Source organism: Schizosaccharomyces pombe, assembly GCF_000002945.2.
Source record: "Schizosaccharomyces pombe strain 972h- genome assembly, chromosome: II".
In the NCBI taxonomy this organism is placed as follows: domain Eukaryota; kingdom Fungi; phylum Ascomycota; class Schizosaccharomycetes; order Schizosaccharomycetales; family Schizosaccharomycetaceae; genus Schizosaccharomyces; species Schizosaccharomyces pombe.
Window position 1 is genome coordinate 1,964,988 of NC_003423.3, and position 27,636 is coordinate 1,992,623.

At 36.4% G+C, this 27,636-nt stretch overlaps 10 protein-coding genes and 18 long non-coding RNA genes across 28 annotated transcripts, besides 2 other annotated features; 15 read left to right on the plus strand and 13 right to left on the minus strand.

Moving 5' to 3' along the window:
* Positions 1-236: part of an LONG TERMINAL REPEAT that runs on past the window's edge.
* Positions 87-852, minus strand: SPOM_SPNCRNA.5426. Its single transcript, NR_194781.1, has one exon. It is a non-coding gene; the product is annotated as a non-coding RNA (long non-coding RNA).
* Positions 403-4,403, plus strand: Tf2-10 (retrotransposable element/transposon Tf2-type; the record flags this gene model as incomplete). The annotated part of the gene is given in 2 exon segments (NM_001431023.1): positions 403-2,488; positions 2,491-4,403. Coding segments are annotated over 2 exon segments (3,999 nt in total).
* Positions 1,151-1,922, minus strand: SPOM_SPNCRNA.5427. The gene has a single exon (NR_194782.1). It is a non-coding gene; the product is annotated as a non-coding RNA (long non-coding RNA).
* Positions 4,404-4,453: 50 nt separating the features above from the next.
* Positions 4,454-4,802: an LONG TERMINAL REPEAT.
* Positions 4,803-4,868: 66 nt separating this feature from the next.
* On the plus strand, positions 4,869-5,309 carry SPOM_SPNCRNA.383. The gene has a single exon (NR_150779.1). It is a non-coding gene; the product is annotated as a non-coding RNA (long non-coding RNA).
* Positions 4,870-5,667, minus strand: SPOM_SPNCRNA.5428. Its single transcript, NR_194783.1, has one exon. It is a non-coding gene; the product is annotated as a non-coding RNA (long non-coding RNA).
* knh4 lies at positions 5,620-7,812 on the plus strand. Its single transcript, NM_001021704.3, has one exon. It carries the CDS (start codon positions 5,927-5,929, stop codon positions 6,878-6,880), a length of 954 nt encoding a protein of 317 aa, NP_595802.1. The 5' UTR covers positions 5,620-5,926; the 3' UTR covers positions 6,881-7,812.
* A 289-nt stretch (positions 7,813-8,101) lies between these two features.
* On the minus strand, positions 8,102-9,133 carry SPOM_SPNCRNA.5429. Its single transcript, NR_194784.1, has one exon. It is a non-coding gene; the product is annotated as a non-coding RNA (long non-coding RNA).
* apc10 (anaphase-promoting complex substrate recognition subunit Apc10) lies at positions 8,375-9,278 on the plus strand. Its single transcript, NM_001021705.3, has 3 exons — positions 8,375-8,546; positions 8,618-8,944; positions 9,003-9,278. Exons 1-3 carry the CDS (start codon positions 8,380-8,382, stop codon positions 9,076-9,078), a joined length of 570 nt encoding a protein of 189 aa, NP_595803.1. The 5' UTR covers positions 8,375-8,379; the 3' UTR covers positions 9,079-9,278.
* A 124-nt stretch (positions 9,279-9,402) lies between these two features.
* Positions 9,403-10,687, minus strand: leu1 (3-isopropylmalate dehydrogenase Leu1). The gene has a single exon (NM_001021706.4). The coding sequence runs from the start codon at positions 10,614-10,616 to the stop codon at positions 9,501-9,503; it is 1,116 nt and encodes a 371-aa protein (NP_595804.2). The 5' UTR covers positions 10,617-10,687; the 3' UTR covers positions 9,403-9,500.
* SPOM_SPNCRNA.5430 lies at positions 9,505-10,937 on the plus strand. Its single transcript, NR_194785.1, has one exon. It is a non-coding gene; the product is annotated as a non-coding RNA (long non-coding RNA).
* A 236-nt stretch (positions 10,938-11,173) lies between these two features.
* On the minus strand, positions 11,174-16,280 carry top2 (DNA topoisomerase II). The gene is made up of 2 exons (NM_001021708.3): positions 15,696-16,280; positions 11,174-15,639 (listed from the first exon to the last, which is right to left on the minus strand). The coding sequence occupies exons 1-2, from the start codon at positions 15,777-15,779 to the stop codon at positions 11,266-11,268; spliced, it is 4,458 nt and encodes a 1,485-aa protein (NP_595805.1). The 5' UTR covers positions 15,780-16,280; the 3' UTR covers positions 11,174-11,265.
* Positions 11,250-11,618, plus strand: SPOM_SPNCRNA.5431. Its single transcript, NR_194786.1, has one exon. It is a non-coding gene; the product is annotated as a non-coding RNA (long non-coding RNA).
* Positions 11,775-12,316, plus strand: SPOM_SPNCRNA.5432. The gene has a single exon (NR_194787.1). It is a non-coding gene; the product is annotated as a non-coding RNA (long non-coding RNA).
* Positions 12,503-12,847, plus strand: SPOM_SPNCRNA.5433. The gene has a single exon (NR_194788.1). It is a non-coding gene; the product is annotated as a non-coding RNA (long non-coding RNA).
* SPOM_SPNCRNA.5434 lies at positions 12,999-15,669 on the plus strand. The gene has a single exon (NR_194789.1). It is a non-coding gene; the product is annotated as a non-coding RNA (long non-coding RNA).
* Positions 16,281-16,451: 171 nt separating the features above from the next.
* SPOM_SPNCRNA.384 lies at positions 16,452-17,226 on the plus strand. The gene has a single exon (NR_150780.1). It is a non-coding gene; the product is annotated as a non-coding RNA (long non-coding RNA).
* A 187-nt stretch (positions 17,227-17,413) lies between these two features.
* SPOM_SPBC1A4.04 (uncharacterized protein) lies at positions 17,414-19,433 on the plus strand. The gene has a single exon (NM_001021709.3). It carries the CDS (start codon positions 18,286-18,288, stop codon positions 19,033-19,035), a length of 750 nt encoding a protein of 249 aa, NP_595806.1. The 5' UTR covers positions 17,414-18,285; the 3' UTR covers positions 19,036-19,433.
* SPOM_SPNCRNA.5435 lies at positions 18,314-18,854 on the minus strand. Its single transcript, NR_194790.1, has one exon. It is a non-coding gene; the product is annotated as a non-coding RNA (long non-coding RNA).
* On the minus strand, positions 19,396-20,186 carry SPOM_SPNCRNA.5436. The gene has a single exon (NR_194791.1). It is a non-coding gene; the product is annotated as a non-coding RNA (long non-coding RNA).
* Positions 19,479-23,565, plus strand: blt1 (ubiquitin domain-like protein Blt1). Its single transcript, NM_001356242.2, has 3 exons — positions 19,479-19,575; positions 19,629-22,158; positions 22,209-23,565. Exons 1-2 carry the CDS (start codon positions 19,529-19,531, stop codon positions 21,682-21,684), a joined length of 2,103 nt encoding a protein of 700 aa, NP_001342740.1. The 5' UTR covers positions 19,479-19,528; the 3' UTR covers positions 21,685-22,158; positions 22,209-23,565.
* Positions 20,749-21,121, minus strand: SPOM_SPNCRNA.5437. The gene has a single exon (NR_194792.1). It is a non-coding gene; the product is annotated as a non-coding RNA (long non-coding RNA).
* Positions 21,256-21,677, minus strand: SPOM_SPNCRNA.5438. The gene has a single exon (NR_194793.1). It is a non-coding gene; the product is annotated as a non-coding RNA (long non-coding RNA).
* Positions 21,839-23,460, minus strand: tam41. The gene is given in 5 exon segments (NM_001021711.4): positions 21,839-22,113; positions 22,115-22,130; positions 22,132-22,688; positions 22,750-23,028; positions 23,094-23,460. Coding segments are annotated over 5 exon segments (1,182 nt in total). The 5' UTR covers positions 23,367-23,460; the 3' UTR covers positions 21,839-22,056.
* Positions 23,511-25,382, minus strand: sof1 (U3 snoRNP-associated protein Sof1). Its single transcript, NM_001021712.3, has 2 exons — positions 25,104-25,382; positions 23,511-25,047 (listed from the first exon to the last, which is right to left on the minus strand). Exons 1-2 carry the CDS (start codon positions 25,363-25,365, stop codon positions 23,999-24,001), a joined length of 1,311 nt encoding a protein of 436 aa, NP_595809.1. The 5' UTR covers positions 25,366-25,382; the 3' UTR covers positions 23,511-23,998.
* Positions 23,784-24,038, plus strand: SPOM_SPNCRNA.5439. The gene has a single exon (NR_194794.1). It is a non-coding gene; the product is annotated as a non-coding RNA (long non-coding RNA).
* Positions 24,142-24,721, plus strand: SPOM_SPNCRNA.5440. The gene has a single exon (NR_194795.1). It is a non-coding gene; the product is annotated as a non-coding RNA (long non-coding RNA).
* A 46-nt stretch (positions 25,383-25,428) lies between the features above and the next one.
* Positions 25,429-27,489, minus strand: cct3 (chaperonin-containing T-complex gamma subunit Cct3). The gene is made up of 3 exons (NM_001021713.3): positions 27,452-27,489; positions 27,340-27,413; positions 25,429-27,269 (listed from the first exon to the last, which is right to left on the minus strand). Exons 1-3 carry the CDS (start codon positions 27,474-27,476, stop codon positions 25,782-25,784), a joined length of 1,587 nt encoding a protein of 528 aa, NP_595810.1. The 5' UTR covers positions 27,477-27,489; the 3' UTR covers positions 25,429-25,781.
* On the plus strand, positions 25,806-26,400 carry SPOM_SPNCRNA.5441. Its single transcript, NR_194796.1, has one exon. It is a non-coding gene; the product is annotated as a non-coding RNA (long non-coding RNA).
* Positions 27,490-27,636: the final 147 nt, after the last annotated feature.

Sequence of the window (27,636 nt, forward strand, 5' to 3'; positions counted from 1 at the left end):
ATAATCTATTAAGATCAATATTATCTGAATACTATAAATAGAGCTACTGCTGAACCTCGTTCCTCAGTTCAGTTATGAGCTATATTAGTGATAGGTAACATTATAACCCAGTTAATACAATACCTATACTCAGTTGCTACTTATACAACCTGTGTATTGTAATATAATAGATCACAAGGAAAGCTCACCGCAGTTCTACGTATCCTTAAATCAGATACCAAACTGCGTAGCTTACAATAACTGAACTCTTGTGATCTACAATTAACTCCTTTTAGGAAAAAGGAATTATTGAATAAATATATATCATAAATATATATATTTCTCTCCTTCTGGGTTCAAAGGAGAAAGAACTTTGGAAGGACTGTTATCCCTTTTGAAATCTCCCAAAGGGAAACATATACAATGTCCTACGCAAATTATCGTTATATGAAAGCAAGAGCAAAACGATGGAGACCAGAGAATTTGGATGGAATTCAAACATCAGACGAACATTTAATAAACCTTTTTGCAAAAATATTATCGAAGCATGTACCAGAGATAGGGAAATTCGATCCTAATAAGGATGTTGAAAGTTACATTTCAAAACTTGATCAACACTTTACTGAATACCCTTCATTATTCCCAAATGAGCATACTAAAAGACAGTATACATTGAATCACCTAGAAGAATTAGAGCAACAATTCGCTGAACGCATGTTTTCTGAGAATGGAAGTCTTACATGGCAAGAATTACTCAGACAAACAGGGAAAGTACAAGGATCCAACAAAGGTGATCGTTTAACTAAAACATTTGAAGGTTTTAGAAATCAATTGGACAAAGTTCAATTTATAAGGAAACTCATGTCAAAAGCAAATGTTGATGATTTCCATACTCGCTTGTTTATATTATGGATGCTGCCATATTCCTTAAGGAAATTAAAGGAAAGAAATTACTGGAAATCAGAAATCAGTGAAATTTATGACTTTTTAGAGGACAAAAGAACAGCTTCGTATGGTAAAATTCACAAGCGTTTTCAACTGCAAAATAAAAATCTAGGAAAAGAGTCCCTTTCAAAGAAAAATAACACCACTAATAGCAGAAACCTGAGGAAGACAAATGTTTCGAGAATAGAATACTCATCTAACAAATTCCTAAATCATACTAGGAAACGTTACGAAATGGTATTACAAGCTGAACTTCCAGACTTCAAGTGCTCAATACCCTGTCTAATCGATACGGGCGCTCAAGCAAATATTATAACAGAAGAAACTGTTCGAGCACATAAACTGCCTACCAGACCCTGGTCAAAAAGTGTGATATATGGTGGAGTTTATCCAAATAAGATTAATCGCAAAACAATAAAACTTAACATAAGTCTAAATGGAATATCAATCAAAACAGAATTCTTGGTTGTAAAGAAATTTTCGCATCCAGCTGCTATCTCCTTCACAACATTATATGACAATAACATTGAAATATCTAGCAGTAAACACACGCTCTCTCAAATGAACAAAGTTTCAAATATTGTCAAGGAACCTGAGTTACCAGATATCTATAAAGAATTCAAAGACATTACTGCAGAAACCAATACGGAAAAGCTACCAAAGCCAATAAAAGGGTTAGAATTTGAAGTTGAACTAACTCAAGAAAACTACAGATTACCTATCAGAAATTACCCGCTACCACCGGGAAAAATGCAAGCTATGAATGATGAAATTAATCAAGGATTAAAAAGTGGAATTATACGAGAATCTAAAGCCATTAACGCCTGTCCAGTAATGTTCGTTCCGAAAAAGGAAGGCACCTTGAGAATGGTGGTTGACTACAAACCTTTAAATAAGTATGTCAAACCCAATATATATCCGTTACCACTTATTGAACAATTACTTGCTAAAATACAAGGTTCTACAATTTTTACTAAACTTGACCTCAAAAGTGCCTATCACTTGATACGAGTAAGAAAAGGAGATGAACATAAACTTGCTTTTCGCTGTCCTCGTGGAGTTTTTGAATATCTAGTAATGCCTTATGGCATATCTACAGCTCCAGCACATTTTCAATACTTTATCAATACAATACTTGGTGAAGCCAAAGAATCACATGTAGTATGTTATATGGATGATATTTTAATTCATTCAAAATCGGAATCTGAACATGTAAAACATGTTAAAGACGTTCTACAGAAATTGAAAAATGCGAACTTAATTATCAATCAAGCAAAATGTGAATTTCACCAATCACAAGTAAAATTTATAGGGTATCACATTTCGGAAAAAGGATTTACGCCTTGTCAAGAAAATATAGACAAAGTCTTACAATGGAAGCAACCTAAGAATCGTAAAGAATTACGACAATTTCTAGGTTCTGTCAATTATCTTAGGAAATTCATTCCAAAGACATCACAATTAACACATCCACTCAATAATCTTTTGAAAAAGGATGTACGCTGGAAATGGACACCAACACAAACCCAAGCGATAGAAAACATTAAACAATGTTTAGTTTCTCTCCGGTGCTACGACACTTTGATTTCAGTAAAAAGATTCTACTGGAAACTGATGCTTCAGATGTCGCTGTAGGAGCCGTATTGTCTCAAAAACATGATGATGATAAATACTATCCTGTTGGATACTATTCAGCAAAGATGTCTAAAGCACAATTAAATTATAGCGTATCGGACAAAGAAATGCTTGCAATCATTAAGTCTCTCAAACATTGGAGACACTATTTAGAATCCACTATCGAACCTTTCAAAATTTTAACAGACCATCGAAACTTAATTGGTCGCATTACTAACGAATCCGAGCCTGAAAACAAACGTTTAGCTCGTTGGCAATTATTTTTACAAGACTTCAACTTTGAAATTAACTACAGACCTGGATCAGCAAATCACATAGCTGATGCCTTATCCAGAATTGTTGACGAAACAGAACCAATTCCAAAAGATTCAGAAGACAATAGTATCAACTTTGTTAATCAAATCTCGATAACCGATGATTTTAAAAACCAAGTGGTTACAGAATATACGAATGATACAAAATTGTTGAATTTACTAAACAATGAAGACAAACGAGTGGAAGAGAATATCCAACTCAAAGATGGCTTACTAATTAACAGTAAAGACCAAATCTTATTACCTAATGATACTCAGCTGACTAGGACAATTATTAAAAAGTATCATGAAGAAGGTAAATTGATTCATCCAGGCATTGAACTTCTTACAAACATTATATTACGTAGATTTACGTGGAAAGGAATAAGAAAACAAATACAAGAATATGTACAGAACTGCCATACATGTCAAATAAACAAATCTAGGAATCATAAACCTTATGGACCTTTACAACCAATTCCCCCATCAGAAAGACCTTGGGAATCTTTATCAATGGATTTTATTACAGCTTTACCAGAATCATCTGGTTATAATGCACTTTTCGTGGTAGTTGACCGATTTTCAAAAATGGCAATCTTAGTACCTTGTACGAAATCCATTACAGCAGAGCAAACAGCTCGAATGTTTGATCAACGAGTTATTGCTTATTTCGGCAATCCAAAAGAAATCATTGCAGATAATGATCATATTTTTACTTCCCAAACGTGGAAAGATTTCGCACATAAATATAATTTCGTTATGAAATTTTCGTTACCATACAGACCACAAACTGATGGACAAACTGAGCGTACAAACCAAACTGTGGAGAAATTACTAAGATGTGTATGTAGCACACATCCGAATACATGGGTAGATCATATATCCCTAGTGCAACAATCTTACAACAATGCGATACATTCAGCAACTCAAATGACACCTTTTGAGATAGTACATCGCTATTCACCAGCTTTATCACCTTTAGAGTTACCTAGCTTTAGTGACAAAACTGACGAAAACTCTCAGGAAACGATCCAAGTATTTCAAACAGTTAAAGAACACTTGAATACAAACAACATAAAGATGAAAAAGTATTTCGATATGAAAATACAAGAAATTGAAGAATTTCAACCTGGAGACCTAGTTATGGTCAAAAGAACGAAAACAGGTTTTCTTCATAAATCCAATAAATTAGCACCTAGTTTTGCAGGACCGTTCTATGTGTTACAGAAGTCGGGTCCAAACAACTATGAATTGGATCTTCCAGATTCAATCAAGCACATGTTTTCATCTACTTTTCATGTTTCTCACCTAGAAAAGTATCGACATAATTCAGAACTCAATTACGCTACCATTGATGAGTCTGATATTGGAACAATTCTTCATATCCTAGAACATAAAAACAGAGAACAAGTACTCTACTTAAATGTCAAGTACATTTCGAATCTAAATCCGAGTACTATTATGTCAGGATGGACTACATTAGCTACAGCGCTACAAGCGGACAAAGCAATTGTCAATGATTATATTAAAAACAATAATCTAAATATCTGAGAACATATGACTTATCCTCAGATTTACATAGAAAATCTTGGGGAGGGCAATGTCAGCAATACTACACTACGCTATAATACACTACGTTGAGTATCACTATATGTCACATGTTCTAATTATATATCGTACCATGTATGATACGATATGGAGATTGATCTTAATGATAATCTATTAAGATCAATATTATCTGAATACTATAAATAGAGCTACTGCTGAACCTCGTTCCTCAGTTCAGTTATGAGCTATATTAGTGATAGGTAACATTATAACCCAGTTAATACAATACCTATACTCAGTTGCTACTTATACAACCTGTGTATTGTAATATAATAGATCACAAGGAAAGCTCACCGCAGTTCTACGTATCCTTAAATCAGATACCAAACTGCGTAGCTTACATATAAACTGGTTTAGCAGTATGCGGTAAAAATTCTAATATTACTTACAATCCTGTCTTATACTTCGTTATTAGCAAAAGGAATTTATTAGTATTCTAGTAAATGGTAGTATATCATGTCGATAGTTTAGCAACAGAGAAGTAGAGTTCCGTAGCTTGATAACGCCACGCTCATTGGTGTTTCTAGTCCAGCAATGAATATTGCTGGAAAAGATCAGTTACGTAAACCGGAATTGAAGTGATGTGTTAGAGAATAGAATTGCTGGTATACCACAGAACGGGCTGTGTATAGCACAGTACGTTACACACCATTATACACCTTAAAACCTTATCCCTCCAATTCACTATGTTGTTCGCTGAGCTAGCCAGGATGGTTGCGATTGTTTTGTCATAATTTAATTTCGTGATTTTTGCAAACAAATGACCAATTTCTTCTTGCTTTCTCTAATTTTAAAATTGAATGGAGTGATACATCACCAAAATATTCCATCGTCTTCTCTCACTTGTTTCCCTTCCTTTTCCCATAATGTCTGAGATTTGTTTACATTTGAATGAATCTTTGTTTACATCTGAGCGAATCTTTATTTACATTAAGTGATGGAGTGTATACGGGTTTACCCGGTTCCCAGTTAGTTACCCTGACAACGCGTTCTCATCGTTACCTTAGCGGACTCGTTACTTACGTTGCGAGGTGGCTCAGGTGCAAGAAAGCCACCTCCCTGACCCACTCACGACGCTAAATCCGTGTCACATGACCATTCGTTACTTGAGGGGTTTTTCAAATATAAAAGGAAAGGATGCCGCAGCAAATTTCTACTCAGACCCAACTACGAGTATTCATTTTTGATATTTTTACTTGTGAGTTTAATTTCCGTCGTTGGACTTGAAGCTCCTTTATCTGTCTTTATATATATTCACCGATCACTAATTTCGTTCGATCCTTTAGCAAAATTTCATTCGTTCGAAAACGGAAGATTTTTTCATTAACACCTTTATTTATCTTTCATTTCTTTGGTAATAAAATTTCTCATTGATTGCATTCATCTATCTATCTACATCCCATCCATCCATATTATCTGTCTTTTTTTCCAACTTTCACATACTTACATAATATCATCTATCCATCATGAAGTTGTCTTTCATTTTATCTACTCTCGTCGCCGGCGCTTTGGCATACAATGAATTCTCTGCCCCTGGACCTAATGCCGTCCTTCAAGAGGGTGGTGGTGTAAACACTGTTTCTTGGAGCAATTTGACTTCTAGCACTGTCACTTTGACTTTGTACCGCGGTGGTAACTCTGCACTTACTCCTATTGAGACCATTGCTTCTGACATTGACAACACCGGTACTTATCTCTGGAACATTGCTACTTACTACGAGGCTGCTGATGATTACTTGCTTGGTCTTAGCTTTGACGGTGGTGAGACTTATTCTCAATACTTTACTTTGCAAGCTTGCTCTACTTGTACTATCTCCACTTCTAGCCTTAGCTACAGTGGTACCATTTCTTCTACCTCGATCGCTCCCTCTATGATTGGTACTCGTACTTCTTCCTCTTACTTTATCACTTCCTCCTCCTCTACTCCCTCCTCTTCTTCCTCTTCCTCTAGCTCCTCTCCCTCTAGCTCTTCTTCCAAGTCCAGCTCCAGCTCCAAGTCTAGCTCTTCCTCCAGCTCCAGCTCCAAGTCTAGCTCTTCTTCCAGCTCTAGCTCCAAGTCCAGCTCTTCTTCCAGCTCTAGCTCCAAGTCTAGTGCTTCTCCTAGCTCTTCCAAGTCTTCTTCCAAATTCTCTTCTTCTAGCTTTATTACCTCTACCACTCCAGCCAGTTCTTCTAGTAGCGGTGCTATTGTTTCTAACGCCAAGACTGCTAGCACTGACGACTCTAGCTCTGCCAGCTCTGCCACTTCCAGTGTATCCAGCGTTGTCAGCTCTGCTAGCTCCGCTCTCTCTGCATCTGCTTCATCGGCCTCTGCTTCTGTTTCTAGCTCCGCCTCTTCTGATGCTTCCCCTGCTTTGAAGACTGGCATCAATGCATTGGTTGCTGTTGGTGTTGTTTCTGCTATTGCCTTGTTTCTTTAATTGTGGTATCCTAGAGGTATGATGAATAGCTGGTAGGGTTTAAAATAAATTTGCTTTTCTCTCTCTTTAGCCCTATCTTTAAATTACAAATTTTTTTCTTTATTTCATTCATCTAATCACCACTTACTTTTATTCATCACAATTTTGACATGACGTATCTTTTTTTTGATATTTTTGGTCGTCGTTTTCATTAGTATCAACTTTTTTTTATATTTTTTTGCATTTCATTTTGTCTCATATTCAATTTTTTTTCAACTTTGATCATCATTGCTTTGCCAGTGTGTTGTGTTTATTGTTTGTAAATCTCTAAAACTCTTTTCGATGATGGTATTTCTCCAATGGTGTACTGATGATGGTAAAATTTAACATTTATGTGACATGGTTCTCTTCTGTAAATGTTTTGCAGCGTACTATTGTTTTATCATTTGGAAAGTATGGTGTGCTTGCATGAAGTCTGGAGGTTGTACAAATCTTTTTGTTTTGGGGGCATCTGGATGTTTGTCGCACTCGTATTTTGTACGGTGACAATTTCGATAAGTCTTTTATCATCTGTGCCCGATATGTTGGAAATGTTGAATAATTGGATATCAATGTGCAATTACAGTATAAGGAAGACTTTGAATTCTGTTTGTCTATAAAGTTGCGTTTGACTGCAAAACATTGAATATTTACAGTCGGTTTACTTTGTATACAAAAATGTGTAATCCTTTTACTTTACGAATTTACGTTCGCTTGTCTTACTGAATCTATCTATAGCTTGGACCACGACGGGTGCTTTGAAGGGTTGGCTGCTAATAATTCTTCTTTGATCTAATCCAGTATAACTTCCTATTTCGGCATTCAAAAAGTCTATAGAGTTCTGTAATATCGCGAATTGGTTCATCTTGGCAAGACAAATTGCTCATTACTTTGTAAATCAATATAATTCAAACACTGTGTCTTTCATAAAATGACTTTTTTGCATTCGCATAAGTGTATTGATCTATCTTTCTTTCTTTTTTAGCTTTATAATAAAACAATGAATACTGCATGATATAAGCGTTACACAATTCTTTTTCCCTACTGCTGCAATAAGTCTTTTAAAGAAGTTGGATTTAAGCCAACAATAGACAGGTATATCTGTGTATGTTGAGTCAATAAAAACTAAAAAGCCTGTTTATCTGTAGTACTATAACTTACATTGTTTTTCTGGTTTGAATATATATTAACGAACTATTCTATTAGTAATGTATGCTCACAACGAGTACACGTCGCTCTTTACGTTCCATAAAAGGTACTTGATTCTTCAGCTAACCAGCGCTAGACTTTTTTATTAGTATATCAGAGGAGTGAATTTTTGAAACTTGTGCACTCGACATTATTCTCTAACAACACTTTATTATAATTATTGAGAACCGTTTAATGGTTGTATAGCGTACACATTTGTAAATATAGATAAGGAAGCCTTGGGAGGACGTTATGTCAACATCTCACAAGTCCGCATTGTTTACATTTAGCTTATGGCGCAAATTCGACAAGAAGCATTGAAAAAACAAAAGTCTGAGACGCAAAAATCAACAGAAGGGTTCGTTGATATTGGAAATTTGGCTCAATGGACCTGCTCGAGCGAAAAATCCGGATTTCCTATACGCTTGGTGCGGGATGATAATATCGATACATATTGGCAGTAAGTGTATTTGTATAAATATAGTCAGGGAAGAAAATGTTTTACTAACTATAATTTTCTTTGTCTTTAAGGTCTGACGGCTCTCAACCTCATACCATCCATATTAAATTTGTAAAGCGAGTATCGATTAAGTATGTGAGTATGTACCTTCAATACACCCTTGATGAATCTTATACTCCCAGTACTTTGCGAATATCAGCTGGGACAGGGTTTCAAGATTTGGAAATTGTTACAACAGTTCAAGTCGAGGAACCAACTGGTTGGGTACATGTGCCAGTTGGTGATTTTGGGCGAAATGGCTTGTTAGATGTGCATTTAATACAAATCAAAATACTTGCGAACCATCAAAGTGGAAAGGATAGTCATGTTCGTTTGATAAAAATATATGCGCCAGAAATGTACGTATTTTGCATAGCAAAATCTTCATTAATATAAAATGTGCTAACACTGATGCAGAGAGCAGCCCGCGATAGCTGTGGATGAAATTCCCTACACAAGTTTACAATTCATAAGTAGAAACCAATTACGGTAATGCAAAAGTCATGTCTCTGGCTCTCTCAAAGAATCGGGTTGTCATCGTTACAATAATAATTGTTACGTTCTCGAATTTTTATGGTTTTTTTCTTCTTTTCCCCTATTATTTATGTTACAGGTTACTTCGTTTAAAAAGAAATAATTAATGATATTATGTTTGAAACTTTTCATAGTAAAAAAAGAGTAAGTACACAGCGACAACTCGGTCATAAAGTTGAACGGATGTCGTAAATCAATTCCATGCTTTTGCAACTTAATACATCTTTGCTTGACTATAACATACCAAAAGAAAAAACATTAGAGCCTTAAAATTTACGCTTTTGTCAATTGCATTTTTAACGATAATAAATATGCGACACAATTAATCAATAAAAATTAGGTCAAATCAAATCATATGAATTTATTCTACATTAAACCCTATTACAAAATTTTTTCAAGTTCTTCAACAACAGCCTTAGTAATATCAGCGGTAGAAGCCTCACCTCCCAAATCGCGAGTATAAAGACCACGTCCACCAATTGAAGTATCATCCAAGACCTTGCGTACGGCGGCTTCGATAGCTTCAGCCTCCTTAGGAGCATTCAAACCATAACGAAGGAGAAGGGAAGCAGATAAAATTGTACCAACAGGATTAACAATGCCCTTGCCAGCGATATCGGGAGCGCTACCGTGAATGGGCTCAACCAAACAATGAACCTTTTCTTCTGATTTTCCTACCACACCGGAAAGGGAGGCAGAAGGCAAAAGGCCCAAGCTACCAGGAATGACAGAAGCCTCATCTGAAATAATGTCACCAAACAAGTTGTCAGTCAAAACAACACCGTTAAGTGTACGAGGGCTCTTGACCAAAAGCATGGCTGCGGAGTCAATGAGCTGGTTTTTTAAGGTAAGGTGAGGATATTCCTCCTTAAAAATCTTAGCTACAGTCTTGCGCCAAAGACGAGAAGTTGCCAAAACATTAGCTTTGTCGAGTAATGTGACGGGAGCAGGAGGGTTGGAAGTTTCAGCTAACCAAGCAGCCAAACGAGCAATACGAGAAACTTCTTCCAAACTGTAAGGCCAAGTGTCCATAGCATAACCCGATCCGTTGTCCTCAGTGCGCTCACCAAAGTAACAACCTCCAGTAAGTTCTCGTACAACACAAAAATCGACACCTTCAACGATTTCAGGCTTCAAAGGGCTGTACTTGACTAAAGACTTGCTGGCAAAGTTGCAAGGTCGAAGGTTGGCCCAAACACCCATACTCTTACGAAGCTTCAATAAACCTTGCTCAGGACGACAATTGGGGTTGGTCCATTCAGGACCACCAACGGCACCCAAAAGAACACCGTCAGCTTCCAAACAAGCCTTCACAGTCTCGTCAGTCAAAGGGGTTCCATAGGCATCAATAGAGGCACCTCCAATCTTGTGTTCTTCAAACTCGAGTTTTAACTCAGGTCGCTTCTTCTCAACGACTTTCAAAACCTCCAAGGCAGAAGCAACAATTTCAGGGCCAATATGGTCTCCTGGTAAGACGACGATTTTCTTTGCACACATGTTGTTGAAGAAGTTTTGTTGTGAAATGGTTTCGTGAAAGTTTCAGACCCTACCGCAAAAATGCCTGGTTTCGGGAAACTCAACACTGTTGCACTTTTTATACTACAGATTGGGATATCGATAATATTGCGTAAAAAATCCTTTTTTTAAAAAGCTTGTTTACAGTAACGTAAATGACCAGAAATCAGATGAAAATCACAAGAAAGCAAATAATTCACGTTAAATCCTGATATGTTTGATTTTGTGATGAAATCATGGATGTTCATAGGAATTGTTGAAATTGCGCTTTTTTAACGAAATATACAAGTATCCTGGAGCTTACTTAATTAATTAATGAATCTTTGTTTCTAGATATTAAAATAGTAGCCTCAATTATCAGCGCTTTCTACGTTAGTAAACGAAATTTTTAATGTCAAAAAAATGTTTAATAGACAGTACGAATATGCATTATAATGTTCATAAATAATTTGAGTATGTGTACGAGTTGTCTTTAAACCCACAGAGGTAGAATGTATATATAAAATTAATAAGCTAAGTGTAATACTTAAAAAATACATTAATTGGAACTCGTATCCTACCATTTACAATGTTCATCCAATTTTTTCAGATTGTACTGTAAATAGCGTTTGAAAACACCAAATTTTAGAAGCTAATCACTCTCATCATAATCGTCTACATCCTCATCGTTATCGACGATAAAAGAATCATCTTGCATGCTGGGTTCATCCATGCTATCAAACGAGGGATCAACGTAAATAGGTGTTTTCACTGTAGCCGCTGCTCTTCTGGTTGGCCTCTTTCTAATCGGAGAATCTGAATCTTCTGGTGGCTCTGCGTTAGTCGAACTAGCTTTTGGAGTTGAACTACTACCTGGAATAATAAAATCATCATCGTCATCTTCAGGTGATTGTTTCTTTACCGAGCTTGCTTTTTTCCCTTTATTCTTCGCAGAAGCCTTCGTGGATGTTATGGTGGAAGGTTTCAAACTGCTAGGCAACAAATCATCTTCATCGTCTGAAGAAAATATGGTAGTAGCAACTGGTTTATTAGTCTTTCTTCCTCTTCCAGACGCCGAGGCTGCTATTTTTTTGACGGGTTTTTTACTACCTGCGTCTTCAGAGTCAACAGATTGACTTCTTTTTCTTGATTTTCCACTATCACTGCTATCCAATCCCGGGCTCTTAGATATGCGATTTTCTTCAACTGATAAGCCATGAGAGTTATCCTCTGTCTTGACAATGTTTATGTCAGATGATTTCTCAGGTTCTTTCGACGCTGCGAACTCAAGTAAAGTTTGTTGCTTTCGATTTGTTGTAGATGGTTTGGATTCGCTGCTAGCTTCTTTTTTAACAGCAGTACTTGAGGAGGATCCGGCAATAGCCCTGGGTTTCCTAGTACCAGTGGATTTACCTCGAGGCTTCTTTTTCGTTCGATTTACAAAATCTCTAGAGGATTGCTCTTCTTCTAACATTTCTCTCTGAATATCATCCATAACCTTATTCCAAGCATGCTCAAATGCATCCAAATCATGAAGCCACAATTCTTTAGGAGTTTTTTTAATCAAAGCATCCAGTTCGGCCATTACTTCGTCCTTTTTCTTGAGAAGTTCCACATACCGTTCATAGGTCAAAGACCATAAAGGCATTGAAAGAAGGTAATTGTAGGCATCTGAATCCTCGTCTTGCGAAACATCACCAGATTGTTCTTCTTCAGCAAGAGCATTTTCAACTTCTAAATCAACCAAATGCCCTTTCTTTGGTTTACTGATAGGTTGAAACTTCTTTTCCTTCAGCTCCACAATGAGATCCTTTTTCTTCTTTTTTGAAACTACAAGCTCCCCCTCTATAATCATATGAATAAACCGCGCTTGATTTGAAAATCTATCAAACCTTTTTTCCAATTCATTAACCATATGCTCTTTACGTCTCTGGTATGTCCTTAAACGTACTTCGTAAAACTCGGTCAAAATATCTTCAACACTGTCATACTTCTTGATCCGTCCAGATGCATCAAAAGCAATCATATTACTCGTTGCTTGAGTACGCGACAGTTTAAACTTAACTTCCAAGGATTCATTTAATGCTTCTTTCATGCCAGCTTCGGTAAGCGTGACATTAAAGTGAACATTTCCTTCACCGTGATGGCTTTCATAGTCCACGATGAATTTACGAATTTTTTCCGTACCAACAAGACCAGCCTCCAGATACTCCTTCATATCCTGAGTCCAAAATCGTATAGGCAATTCAGTAATTTCTACTTTGTTTTCACCAATTTGGTTAATTATACCAGATATTTTGTACCTGTCAGGCGCAACTTTCGTTATACTTCCACGAAAGCCGCGGTACCAGGGAGTCATAATTTCCAAAGGCTCGCCATTAAGCATATGTCTTAAATTAGCAGTTATATCCTTAGGGTTATAATTAGGAATAAAAGTAGACCAGCCAGTACCAATACCTTCGGCTCCATTGACAAGTACCATGGGAAGAATTGGCACATAATACTCTGGTTCAATCCACTGGCCTTCGTCGTTTTGGTAATTAAGAAGCTGGTCATCATTGGAATTAAATAAAACACGTGCTAAGGGTGATAAAGCTGTATTTAGATACCTTGAAGCCGATGCATTTTTTCCACCCTCAGATCGTGTACCGAATTGTCCATTAGGCATCAGCAAATTAATGTTGTTACTGCCAACAAAATTTTGGGCAAGATTAACTATAGTTTGCTCCATCGAAACCTCGCCATGGTGGTATGCAGTTTCACTAGCAACATAGCCGGCAAGTCTACTGACTTTAGTTTCATGGACGAGATTGCGTTTAAAACAATAATAGACAACTTTACGCTGACCAGGCTTCAAGCCATCTACTACTGAAGGAATCGAACGGATATTATCAGCCATACTGAATTGGATAAGCTCTCGATTAATGAAGTCATCAATCGGAATCTGAGGTTGAGTATAATCCATATATATACCAGGTCGATACGTTCTAAGCCATTCCTTACGCACATCGGCCTTTTTCTTGGCAAATGCCATTTCAATTAATTCAGCATCCTTCTCCTGCATGGCATGAAAGTACTTCATGTGACGATCAAGGTCTGAAAAATAACTTTTCATATCGTCATGGTCACTTGTTCCCAAACCCTTGTAGTATTTAATTTTCCAACCACGTCCATTGTTATTAGCTTCCTTCCAGTATTCGTACTCGGGTAAAGTGTAAAATGCTTGAACCTGATTGCCACGAGTGCACTTAATGATAGGTGTGATAAATTGGATCAAGAATCCAGGAATTTGCAAAAGAGAAGGATACGAGGATTCTAAATAATTAATAATTAAACCTTTAATATGTGATCCATCATGATCTTGATCTGTCATAATCATTAAATGACCATAACGAAGACCTTTCACATCGGTATAAGTTTTTTTATGAGTGAATCCCATGATTTTCTTGATAGCTTGAATTTCTTTGTTATTTAGGATTTGGGAATGAGAAGCCTCCCGTACATTCAGTAGTTTTCCTCTTAACGGAAAAACTCCATAATAGTCTCTACCAACAACACTGAGACCCGAAACAGCTAAAGATTTAGCAGAATCTCCCTCAGTGAGGATAAGGACACACTTATGGGATTCTTTGGTACCCGCTTTATTTGCGTCTTCGAGTTTGGTTAAACCCGTTATACGAGAACGCAAACCCCCATCGCCCTTACTGAGTTGCTGATCTGCCTTAGCGGTAGCAAATTTTAAAACCTCCTCCACTACAGAAGATTTTTTGATAGCTTTTAAAAATTTATCACTTAATGTGCATTGAGAGCCAAAAGCAGAAACTTTCGTGGTGAGAGTCTCCTTTGTTTGGGAATCAAAGGATGGGTTCTCTATTTGACAATTGACAAATACCTGTACGTAATTTTTTATTTGAAACGCTTTAACGGGTGCCTTTTTATTCTCCTTCTTGACGACTTCATCTATAGCATCGACAATTTTATTGGCAACATAATTAACATGTGTACCTCCACGAATGGTAGAAATATTGTTAACAAACGAAACCTGCTTAAACTGTCCATCTGAAACAGCAAAGGCCACGTCCCAACGGTCATTAACATGTTCATAAATTACCCTAGGAGGCTCTTCATCAGGTTTAGTGTCAGAAGCAAGATACATCTCCACATATTTCTTAAATCCACTTATACTGATGCGTTCATTGTTCAGGTAAACTTTAGTTTCACGAACGGTACCTGCCATATCATAAATACGGCGTTTTATAATAGATACCATATCATCATCAATCTTGTCCATACCAAATTTTGCTAAATCGGGTTTGAATGTAATTTTTGTGTATTCATCGGGTTTCTTGAGAGAAGTGATCACTGGCTCAGACTTTCTGGACATATTGTCATACCAAGTTTGTTTATATTTCTTCATCCTTTCCTTATCAGCTGTCTCAACGACAAATTCAGTAGAAAAAATATTGCAAAGTTTTGCGCCGTAACCATTTCTTCCTCCTGTTACCTTCTTTTGATTATCGTCGTAATTGCTTGAAGTAAGCAAGTTACCAAAAATAAGCTCGGGGATGTAAATTTTCTCTTTATCATGAATCTCTATAGGAATGCCCTTGCCATTGTTATAAATTGATATGACATTTGCTTCAGGATCCAAAGTCACCTTTAGGGTATTCATGTTTGGGTCGCGAACTTTGTTGTCAGCAGCATTGACAATTATTTCGTCAAATATCTTGTAAAGGCCTGGAACATAGGTCACTGCTTTGTAATCCAGCTTGTTCTTCTCAGAGTCAAAGACCCACATTTCAGAAGTCGTTGGCTCAATACTGCCAATGTATGTATCCGGACGTCTTAGCACATGCTCTCTCGGTGTAAGACGCTGGTACTGTGTAGATACATTAGAATTTCCATTTCCGTTGTTGGTAACTAGTGGTATCTGTTCAGAAGCTGTCATGGATGTCAAGCTAGTTTGCCTTAAGTCAGGAGTGCTTGCCTTCTTGGCGCGAGACTTTGAGGATGTTGTAGATGCTTTCTAAAAAAGTTGTTAGTATTTTAAAATAATAATAAATTCCACAAACACTTGCATACCCTTTTGGTGGTTGTGTTAGGTAAAACGTTTTCGTCTCCAGACGCTTCATCTTCATAGTCGGAGAAATCCGCATCAATGGACATAGTTTGTAAAATTAAGTTGGAAATATGTAGTAAATCAAAGGTTATTCCAACGTGTAAACGTTATTATTAAAAAATCAATGGATATAATAATGACACGCTTTAAGCAACGTCAAATAACAAAATTAAGATATGTAAGAAGAGAAAATGATATTTGCCCTTAGTATACGATATTAAAAAACGAATGGAGAAGTGACCTGAAAAAAAAGTAATGGATAAAAAAGAAGGTAGAACGAATGAATACCAAATATAATGTTTTTTGTTAATTTGGATTAATTTTTTGGTTTAAAAAAGTATTAAATAGATATTCAAGCGTTTATATCACCACAGACTGATTCACGTATGTAGAAAGTCGGTCAAAGCAAACGCGTGACGAAAAACTAATAGTATGATGGAAACTTCAGAGATTGTATGTATGATAGTACTAATTTAAATAGTTTGTTTAAAAGCTCTAAAGGGCTATGTGTTCAACTATCCCAACAATGATTGAAGTTGGTAGCTGGTGAAGGATAGGAAGAGAGAACAGAACATAAGTAGATAGAAGTTGCAACCGAGGAATTGATTACTACGGAAAAAGAAAAAGAAAATTATTTTTAAGAATAAATAGCAAAAGAAAGGATTTCTAAATTTCCGTGCGTTATTAATATAGGGATGCGCTTAAAACATAATTGAAGTCTGTAAAAAAACCGTATTTGGAACATATGCTGTAACTAATTTGTAAAGCAAATGTAATAATTAATTAATTGTATAATAAAGAATGTTTGTGCTTTGAAATTAAAATTGAAATTCTTGGTGCTATTTTATATAGTATGGAATAAACAAAGGATTTTGAAAATGGAAAATGAATGTTTAGATAAATCCATAATTCATGAGTATGCTCGCAAAGATTGTAAAAGAATTGAGTGACCTATTACAGTTGGTCATTTGAAAGAAAAACGCTAAACACGATAAAAAGAGATGAACGGAAAGCAATGATGGAAACAGAAACTGCTTTTTTAAATTCTTCTTGATTGTACCATCAGCATTAATCCATATTATTTCGATTAAGCTGTTCTTGAAACATTGTTGTATGTAACTATCATTAAGTTCAAACAATTTAATAGTAATTTTGTGAATATAGCTTCTCCCTCTATTTAACAATTGCAGGTATGAAACAGGAACAAAAACATAGAAAGAACTCTCAAACAACAGACTCATCTAATAAATGCAATAAACTTTTTTCTGAAAATCTTAAAAGAAGCTGCAAATGTAACAAAAAATGGTAGGCCCAGCAGATAGCTGATGCATGGGTTTAAGTATTTCCATTATTTATCGATGTTGCCAACCAATTCCCATTAATGGACGAAAAATAGTGTGAAGTCGATTGTTTAATAAGGAGAGTTACAAAATGGAAGCGCAAGACAAACGCATATTCGGAGTCACTCTTTCAAGGTATAAGCAAGCATTGGATAGCCAAAACGAAATGTGTAGGATCTGAGCAAGAAAAATGCTTTTTGAAGTATCTCAGACAGCTGCTCATAAGTCAGTAAGCGATAAATTATTTAATGGAAGAAAAGAGTGGATCAATAGATCGGCGGCTTCTTTCATTGGATATTCGCACAAAATGTTAATTGACCTAAATTTGAGCCATCTAACATAACCATCACTTCCCTAATTTCCTGTGTATAATAGTCCAAAAAAACGGAATCGGACATCGCGAACATATTCCGCTCGATCAGAGCAGATCAAAAGGTTGATTCTTCAGTGTCCCACATTATAAGGCTATTTCTCGCTTACCAAGGAACACATCAGACCTCCTGAACTTATCCTCCACCAACGTCCTCTTCATTTTAAAATTCATTTTATTGAAAAAAAATCATATTTCTAGCTATCTTGCACCTCTATTTGGCCTTTGCTTATCCCCGGATCCACGTTGGATATTTGCTCGCCTATCGAATAGTATATTAAAAAAAGTTCGCTTGAGAAAAAAATTATTTGTCAAAGTCGAAAGTGGAAAGACGTTTTTAAAAGAAGTATTTTGTGGCAAAGAAGTCAATATCTAAGAAGAAAAAAAGTTTCGGTTGATCTGTAACTAAAATCAGCGTCAAAATAGCATCACCAATACGTCCGAGTGAGAAGCATCAAGGTTCCTCAAAATCAAGAAAAACTTTACCAATATTACTTCTATTGTTTTATCTAGCATTAAAAATAATTTCATTTAAATACAATCCTAGAGCGGGATTGTTGAAAAGAAACCCAACCTAATCTTAGTTTATTTGAATTTGCTCAGCTAATTTTGAATGTGACTATATTGAACACTCAAATTGGCTAATTCTTCGTTTAACAAACATCGAAAACTATTTATTTCTTCCCATCTTTTTGTTTATTAAAAAAAAAAGAAAGGAGAACAATAACAGAATTCAATTCATAGTTGTCGGCGGATATTGTTTTTCTATCCTTTTCTAATCCTTTTGTGTGTACTATTTGTTTTATGTTATAATTTATTAAAAAATCAGAAAGTGTTTTCGATATGGAGTCTTGTACAAGGTCTTCACTACAGCAGCTTGTCGCAGCTGACTCAAAATCTTCTAACTTTTGTTTCCGGAATTTATCCCAATCATCGAATAATAATGTATCATATGCGTCTTCAAGCAATCGCAATTTTGTTCCCCAAAATGTTCTCAATAATGAGTACCAATCTTTCCAGCATTCTTCAACATCTCAACCTTCCGTACTTCGACAAGGAAAAAATGCTTTTTTAAAGCCAAGCCAACTGTCTTTCAATATGAATTCGTCCGAAATTTCTAATACGCATTGGGCACGCGATTTTAATATTCTAACTTCTAACTTTGCTTCGTCCTCCGTTACTTCTGCTCCTACTCAATCCTCACATATTTCAAACTTTACTAATTCTCAAAAATATTTTGCAAACGATCTTCCCAACTCTCTAACTGACCAACCCTTAGCTCAGCCATCGGCATCTCAACGTTCTACATGGCTACCTTGTTCTGCAGCCGTTAGCACTTCAAGTCCTTCATCTGATCCCTTCTTTGATTCTTATCTTGAACAAGCTTTCGAAAAGGCTGAACGACTTGCAAACGAACAACAAAAGATTTCCAAAGTTGAGAAAACCTTTGGCACTTTGGATTCCATAGGTACTGAACAGGATGATTGCTTTGATCCTGATTACAGCAATCTCCCCCTTTTTCCTCAGGAAAATGCATCTCCCCCTTTGTTTCGAAAAGCATCTTGCAACAGTGGTTTTACCACAAAATGTTGATTAGGAGTTTCACACTAGCTTACTAATTTCCCTCCTAAAGATTGCTTCAACTGAAGTGTAGCATTGCTTCAGTCGTATTTCAATATTTGATTTTTTTATGCCTTATTTTTTTGTTTTAAAATTCTTTTCGCTAAAATTTGCTTCGAGAATCTATCAATACAAGTTCTCTCTTGCCGCACTATAAATCTCAAATTTAGCTTTCAAAATCATCTATTTATTGCAGTGTATACATTCATAATACCCTCATACCTAGCAATTTCAAAAATCCGTAACTATAGCTTAGCGATGCAAAAGCACTTCCACACCTCTTTTTGTAAAGAATAAAATTAATTTGAATTTTTAACACTTAATTTAATAATAATAAAATGTTTTGTACAACTTGGATTGCTACATATGGGAAAATTCAATCGTCCCTTCTTTCCAGTAATCAACAACCACTTAATAACTGCCAACTCCTAAAGGTCGAGCGCTTGAGGTGTCTAAGAGGCAGAGCATGAGCAAATCTGCTTTCACAAGCAAAAGTCAGCTTAAAGGAATAGAGTATGTTTACAAACTTTACGTCTTTTGTCTAGTGTACTAACGGTAATTAATAGTGGAAGTTTTAATGACCCATTTCGGCAACCGTCTATGAATTTGCCTACTCCCCCTCATGATGATGGTCTTCCATCAATACCTAGGTCTACAGCCTTGCCTAATTTGTCTAACCGATTATCTCCATATTCGCATCGTAATTACCTACCAATTCCTGAAGCGGATTCTCGTAATTTAGAGGTGCTTAATTCAATTTCGCTCACAACAGGATCAGTCGTGAATCAAATAAATAAACTTTACCAGAGGAGTTGTGATAATGCTAATTACTTACAAGACTTACGCTCTTTAATACTTCAAACTCCCACGGCTGAAGCAAATGCCACCCAAGTTACCGAATCTCTAAACCAAATCCAAAAAATTTTACAAGAGGCTTCTTCTAAAGATAGAGAACAAATTGTTCAAGTTATTAAAGAACTCAATAAAGGTAACAGTTTGGAGGTTCGTAGAGAACTTGGAAATTGTTTGGCCCATCTTAAGAAAGGAACTTTAAATATAGACAACGCATTACAAGCCTCTCTACAAAAATACTGGAAAGAATTGCAGTACTTTAATGTGTCAAAGGATAAGTTGCTATCTTTAGAGGAAAGTATAAAATTGTTAAGTGCAAGATTAGAGGAAACTGATACACCCTCCTCCACTCATTGGATAGAGATAAATGCTGGATTTAAAGAAGTTGGTGACGAATTGAGCGAGAATTTTCAAAGAAAGCAAGAAATTTTGAGTGGATTACAAAATAATGTGATTCTTCGTACTAATAATAGGAAGCCTGTAGGCAGTGATGGCTCTAATTCTAATTTTAATGGTGGAGAAGAACAGATGGACTCCAAAGATCAAGAGGAAATACAAGATTATTTGAATTCTCTTTTGTCAGTTCATGAGAAAGATGGTGTACTTCTCCAGAAATTTCATAATTCTTATGTTCAATATCAGAAACTCGCTGTTGCATTGTCGAAATATGAGAATTTCGATGCTGATAAGCTGTTTCAACAGATGAATTTAGCCAAGCAAAGCAATGAGACTCTTTTACAAACTTTGACCGAACAAACCGATCAACTGCTTTCGTTCAAGGAAACCATGGACTCATTTAAATTTATTTTAGGTCCCTCTATGGAGAACCAGGCTTTACAGCAGGGAATTCTAGCAGAGCAGCAAGATTTGGTAGCCCAGTTACGCGATATTGTGCTTCGCTCAGAGACGCTAGCTGAAAATCCCTCTAATATGCCCGGTAGTTGCCTTCCTGGAGCCTCCTCAAATACTGCTGACGAGTTTACTGAACAGCTGAATCTACTTAAGAACGAAGTAGCACGCCTCTCTGCAATCTGTCCAAGCCCTAATTCTGGAATTAATGCTTCTGTGCTTACTAATGCTGACAATTTAGAGAAAGAGAACCTCCTGTTAGTGAACAACAATGCCTTCAAAGTAGATGATCGTTCAGTGTCATCAGTTGCATTAGACGATCATAATCGGCAGTTACAAATGAACGTAGAGGAGTTAGAAGGAAAGAAGGCGGATTTAACCAGCAAAATTAATCGATTGGATAAGGACTTTGTTAAGCTAAATACAACCTACTCGTTACTCACCGATCAAGTCAAAACTAAGCAATTGGCACTCCAAGAGATTGAAAGTCGAGTTATTCGTCTGGAAGAAAGACTAAATATGTTACAGAAGCTGTCCATGCAGCCAGCTATTTCTTCGAGCAGCGAATTTGTTCCCATTGAATCCCATCCCTCATCTTCAGCTGTTGTACCGATAGAAGAACCAAAAAATAGTATTATAGAAAAGAAGCGTGTTCCACATAACGCTGCAAGAAATTCTGTTAATTTGGAGGTCACTCTTCCTAATTCTAAAAAGAGGTTTTCTTCGTTTTCTGGATCTTCCAGTAAACTACCAGTCCGTCCATCAACTGCGTTAACAGACAAAAGGAAACCATCTTGGTCAAGAAGGCTAGCTGCTGCAATCGGGTTTTCTTCAGGATCTCCAGAAAAGAAGCATGTCATAACTTCATCGGACGCGGGACATCAGCGATCTAAATCAAGAAGCTTCAGTTCTAAAATGTAATTATACGCTCTTTTATAGGTCAATCGTTTTTGTAAGATTATACCAATGCTATTATTTAATCAATGACTTTCGTTTCTGTACTATACCTCTTTCATATGTATACTACGTTGAAATAAGCACTTAATGTAAACAACTATTGAAAGCAGCTCATCACATGAAGTCCAAAAATTACTACAACCCTTTATCCCTTTAAGAGCTTTACGATCGAAAATCCGATTTGCCAATGGAGATACAAATCAGCGTTCAAATATGAGAAAGTCTAACTATACAGATAAGCTTCAACAATCCTTGTAATACTAATGTTAAGATATCTTCAGAAAATTAACCGGTAGTTAACAAATAGATGCTATGTATATTGCATTCATTAGTAAGCTAGCGACCCCATTTGCTCAGAAGCCCTTTCTTTAGCTTCGCATAGACATATACCAACGGAACGAATGACACCTGGCAGTGAAAATTCCCTTTATACTTTGTGTAAGAATACTAAAGCTTGTTAATTTTTTTATTGATTTGCTAATTAGTAGACTCCTTGTCGAAATTTGGTTCGTTAACATCAGTTCAGCGCACTTTTCAAACGATGAAGTGTCAGGTTTTAAGCCTAAAATTTTCACCAAGTTTAATGGGAGTCCATTCAAAAGACGTGATATGGAATCCTTCGTGATGTTCTGATGGAAAGAGAGGTATCGCGAATTATCACTCGGATCCATAGATTTTAAAACTTCTGATGATTCAATGAAATGAACTCCAGGTTCTGCATACAATAGTGGCAAATATAGCTTACGAAAGAAAGCTATTTGCTTAGAAACAATATTTTCAACTTTTCGAGGATTTTCGGCGAAAAAGGACATTCGAATATCGCCAAGGTAGGATAAACTTACAATCGTTTTGTAAAGATCGAACTCTGTGAATCGGTCTGCTAACATTAACAGGCCAACGTGTAAGGCACTACTTAAATTATAAGAGTTTTCTTTGTAAAATTCATCTTCCCCTTTAAGTATGACAACCTATTTGTTCAAATTCGGTTAATATCCACAATTGTAGCAGAAGTCTGTTTATTTAACTTACGGGTTTTTGAAAGCGCCCCGCTAGATACATAGTATTCCAATTTTTAAGATCTTCATAAACATCTTTTTTGCTAGTAACACCATATTTGATTATATTTCCCTCTACTTCCACATGTGTATTGTAGTATACACCGGTGCCAAAAGATTCTTGAAGTGTTGACACGAAACCAGGTCCAAAATTTTTAACAAATGAATAATGAGAAGGGTTTTGCTGCAAATTTATTTTGTGCCACTTGACTGGGTCTTCTACCTGAAATATAAAATCAATCATGGGATTCTCCTAGCAGAGACATAAGTTAGAAGTTTTAGATTAAACGAGTATAACGATTAATAATTACTATTTACCTTTTGAGAATATCCAGCTTGCCTAAAGACCCCGCTGCCATAACCTACGGCGACATCAATGGGAGCTTGAAAGTAATTAACAACCTTTGTGAGATTTTCTTTCAATTCTTCTTCAGGTTGAATTCTTTGGTTTTCAAACGTAAGTAAATTTTGCTTCAATAATTGTGCCACTGTACATTTCGCATGATGACTATAACTATGACGGTTCATCCATCGTTTTGTTGAATATCGAAGGATATTATAAGAAAGAAAGTGGGTTTTACCAAAGATCATATATATGATAAAATACGAGTTAGCAATTGCTTTTTTAGTTGTGATACTATACAGTGTTTAATTATACTGAATTTTGGTCACGATGAGGTACTATATGACAGAAGACGAAAACGCCCAGTCTACTCACTCATTGGACTCTACACATTTCATCAATAATATTTAATTGAATTATTTATTTAGCTGTTTTTTTATACCATGATAAATTAATTATTCAAAATGTGAAATTAAAACCAGAGTATATAAACTTAGAACTGACTTACATATGTTCTTACTACTTCTAAAAGAAACGACATTAAAAGAATGAATCGAAACATAAAAATTTAGGTCAATGTTCCATCTTTTTTTTTTCGTAGTTTATATTAGAAGATTCAAAGATCCAAATCTGCGTACATTTTTACAGCAACCAGTTTCAATGTTCAAAAAAGAAATTGTAGATCATCAACTGATGCATATTTATTCAAAGAAACCGACTTGTTCTGCTTTTTCTTAGTAAAATTGGTTGCTTGTTATGTTGCATTGTATACTATACACGAGAATAAATTCCACCATAATCAAAAAATTGAACTGAGAAAAAAATTTGAAAACCCAAACCATAGAAACCTTTTATAACACCATTAAATAGAAACTTAGAATTATTTTTGAATACCAACAACATGCCTTTCACGTTCTTTTTCATAGGGCACGGCACCTTTTTTACTATGACGGCGAATGTTCTCTTCACGTCTCTTTAGAGAATTAATCTCTTCACGTTTTATTTCGGCAGCCTTTTTGACATTAGTTGGAAGATGACGATGACGGGCAATACGGCGAATTTCAGGAATATGCTTATAGCGCTCTCGCAATGAGTCAAGATATTTGAGGCGATTCTCCTCACGAGTAGAGCGAATTGACGCACGGGAAGAAGCACGAGCTCTCCAAAGACGAACATTACTATCATCGGAACCAGAGAATATGTATTGTGCATCCATTGAAAATTTAACTGCAGTAACTCGCTGCATACGTTTTGTATGATAAACATCACGACTATGACCCTCCCGAACATTGTAAATTCGAATCGTTTTGTCATAAGAACCACTAACAAACTCTTGACCTGTCGGTGAAAAATCTACTGACATAACGGCAGAAACGTGATCCTTATAAACGTGTAATGCCCGCTTTAAATTTCGCATATCGTACATATACAAATTGTGATCCTCACTGCCAGCTACAAAATTAAATGCCTCCATTGGATTCCAAGAAATTGAATTAGTTCTCAATTTGGTAATCAATTTGGTTAACGGTGATGATGTACGGAGATCGTAAATTACGATTGATCGATCCATACCAGCTGAAGCCAAAACCGATGTTTCCGTATAGTTAAATTTGACTACCGGTAATGTATCAGCTCCCCATTCAAACTTTGTTACTGGAGTATCACGAGAATAGTCCCAAATAGATACATTTTCACCGCTAGTTGCAAATAAATCACCTCCTTTGCTAGTGTCAATATCCAAAAGAGAAGAGTCTCCCAAATACGATCTTTTAACTTTGCCATCTTGTTTATTAAGCATGTAAACATAGCGATCAGAAGCGCAAGATAAAACGTCTCCTTGATTAGAGAATACTAATCCCCTAACAATGCCTTCATGTGCCTTTGAAGTCCAGCGCTCACAACGTTCACTAGCATCCCATAGTTTTACAGCTAGAAAATGTGTTAGTGACATCCAAACTTTTTATATCCACTTATTTATCACATACCACCATCACCACTTCCACTGGCACAATCTATCAAAGTTTTTGTATCACGAGCTAATGAATAAACACCATCTTGATGTCCTCTACCCAATTGACCAAGAAAAGGGGCTGCGAACATCCTGTCCATCTTTGTAGCATTCAATGCACGTGTATACTCACGCGCACGTTCAAAAGGATGGAGCGATGGATCTAAATTCCTTTTAACAGGATCTTGATCATTAAGACGTGTCAACGAAGTACCACGGGTGATTGTTTTGACCTTCATCCTTTTTGGTTCGTTGCAAGTTTCAATTTCTAGTAGTAAGCTCTACACCTTGCAAAAATATTGGATAATGAGGTGTAGCGTAAACCATCGTATTTGAATAAACAAAAGGGCAAATACTTCAGCAATCCCTAAGATTTAGCTTTTTAAAACTCATTTCAATTATTTAAAAATTCTACTAAAAGTAATCTTATCGAACTACTAGCAAACGCCACAGGTCACAAACTTCCCATTCTTTTAAAACGTTCATTTTAATCAAAGCTAAATTTCACGAGTGCCACTGATGAATCTCAATCATATACAATTTTATTCTTCCATAAACAGTGCAACTGTCACGAGAAATTACCACTTTTCTCTCATCCAAATATTTTTTTAAGAAACCAATAAACCAGGCATGCCCAGAGTTAATGCATATCAATTTATTCGGAGTGCTTGCGTACACCAGAAACAATATCGTCTACGCGCAATAAGAGGCAAGCACTTTCAATCGCGGTCTTAATTGACTGTAATTTGACGGCTTCAGGTTCCCAAACACCGTACTCATGCATGTCGACAACTCGACCAGTTTCCCCGTCAATACCAAAGCTATGTTGACCTTCCGCATGTTTCGCGCGAAGTTCGGTAAGTGCTTTAATTGGATTGGCACCGCAATTCTGAACTAAAGTACGAGGAATGATTTCAATAGCATCTGCAACAGCTCGGTAAGGCCATTGGGCAACGCCCTCAATAGAACGTGCCTTTTCCGCAAGACGAACACTGACAGCCATCTCAGTAGCACCACCGCCAGGGGAAAGTTTAGGATGGAAGAACACATTTCTGGCTACAGCCATAGCATCCTGTAAATTGCGCTCAACCTCATTAATAATGTCTTTACTTGGTCCACGTAGTAAAATAGTACATGCCTTGGGATTTTTACAGCCTGTTAAAAAGGTATAATACTCATCACCTAATTTATCGATGTAAAATAAGCCACAGCCTGTACCTACATCCTTCTCACGTAAATCTTCAAGACGATTAACGATATTGGCACCACACGCACGAGCAATACGGTTGTTATCAGATTTACGTGTTCGACGCAGAGCAGTAATGTTAGCTTTTAACAAGTAGTGTTGAGCAAGGTCAGATACACCTTTTTCAGTGATGACAAGATCAGGTTTTACTGCAATGATATAATCACACATACGCTTGACTTGTTCTTCTTCAATTTCAAGAATACGGTTCCAATCGGTGTCTTTGGAAATTTCAATATTAGTTTGAGATTCACCTTTTCGGTACTCTAAAGGACAATCCAACAGGACAATTCTTGGATTTTCTATGCGACGACGCATTTTGGGATGTGTAACATCTTTGTTAAGCATAACACCATCTAATACGCAGCTTGACTCAATTTCACCACCTGGGACCTTTTCCACACGGGCATAACGCTTAATGTCTATTTCCATTCTACCATTTGAAGTAGAAGCAACGGTACGGACAGCACGAAGAGCAAGATGACACATCAAATCGCTCCATCTCGCAACTAATTTAGTGCCGATACATGTTCGAATAAGACGAAACATTTCAGCATTGTCATCGACATTCACGGGTAACGTTATCTCATCAATAATAGATAATGCATCTTCCAAAGCTTGTTTAAACGAGCGGATCATGACAACGGGATGAATTTTACGATCAAGCAATGGACTAGCAGCGGCCAATATTTCACCAGCCAATATAATCACCGAAGTAGTGCCATCACCAACTTCTTCATCTTGGGTTCTCGCAAGCTCAATCATGCTTTTAGCAGCCGGATGTGCGACTTCAATTTCACGTAAAATGGCATGTCCATCGTTTGTAAGCAAAACACTCCCAACTGGATCGAGCAACATTTTAAGCATAGCTCTCGGGCCTAAACATGTTCGAATAACCTATAATGTCAGCAACGTAATATATAACAAACCTCAGTTTAAAGCTTAAGAGGATGGAAAAAAACCGTACATCAGCGACAGCCTTCGCAGCTTGTATATTTGACATCTGGGCCTTGTGGCCAACCTGTCGGTTGCCATTTGTATCTTTGGTTAATTAAATTAATACCAGAAATGCAACTTACTCATAACAAACACAGGAGACTGCATGTTGGTGAAAGACAACTTCAAATTGGTAAAGGTCGTTTGTTCCTTAAAGCGAAGTATTCAAAACCCTGATAAGGATACGTTAAAATTCGCAATAATAGCAAACCGATACGCAAATTTTGTTTTGCAAATGTTATTGTATATAAAAATCAAAAAGATAACG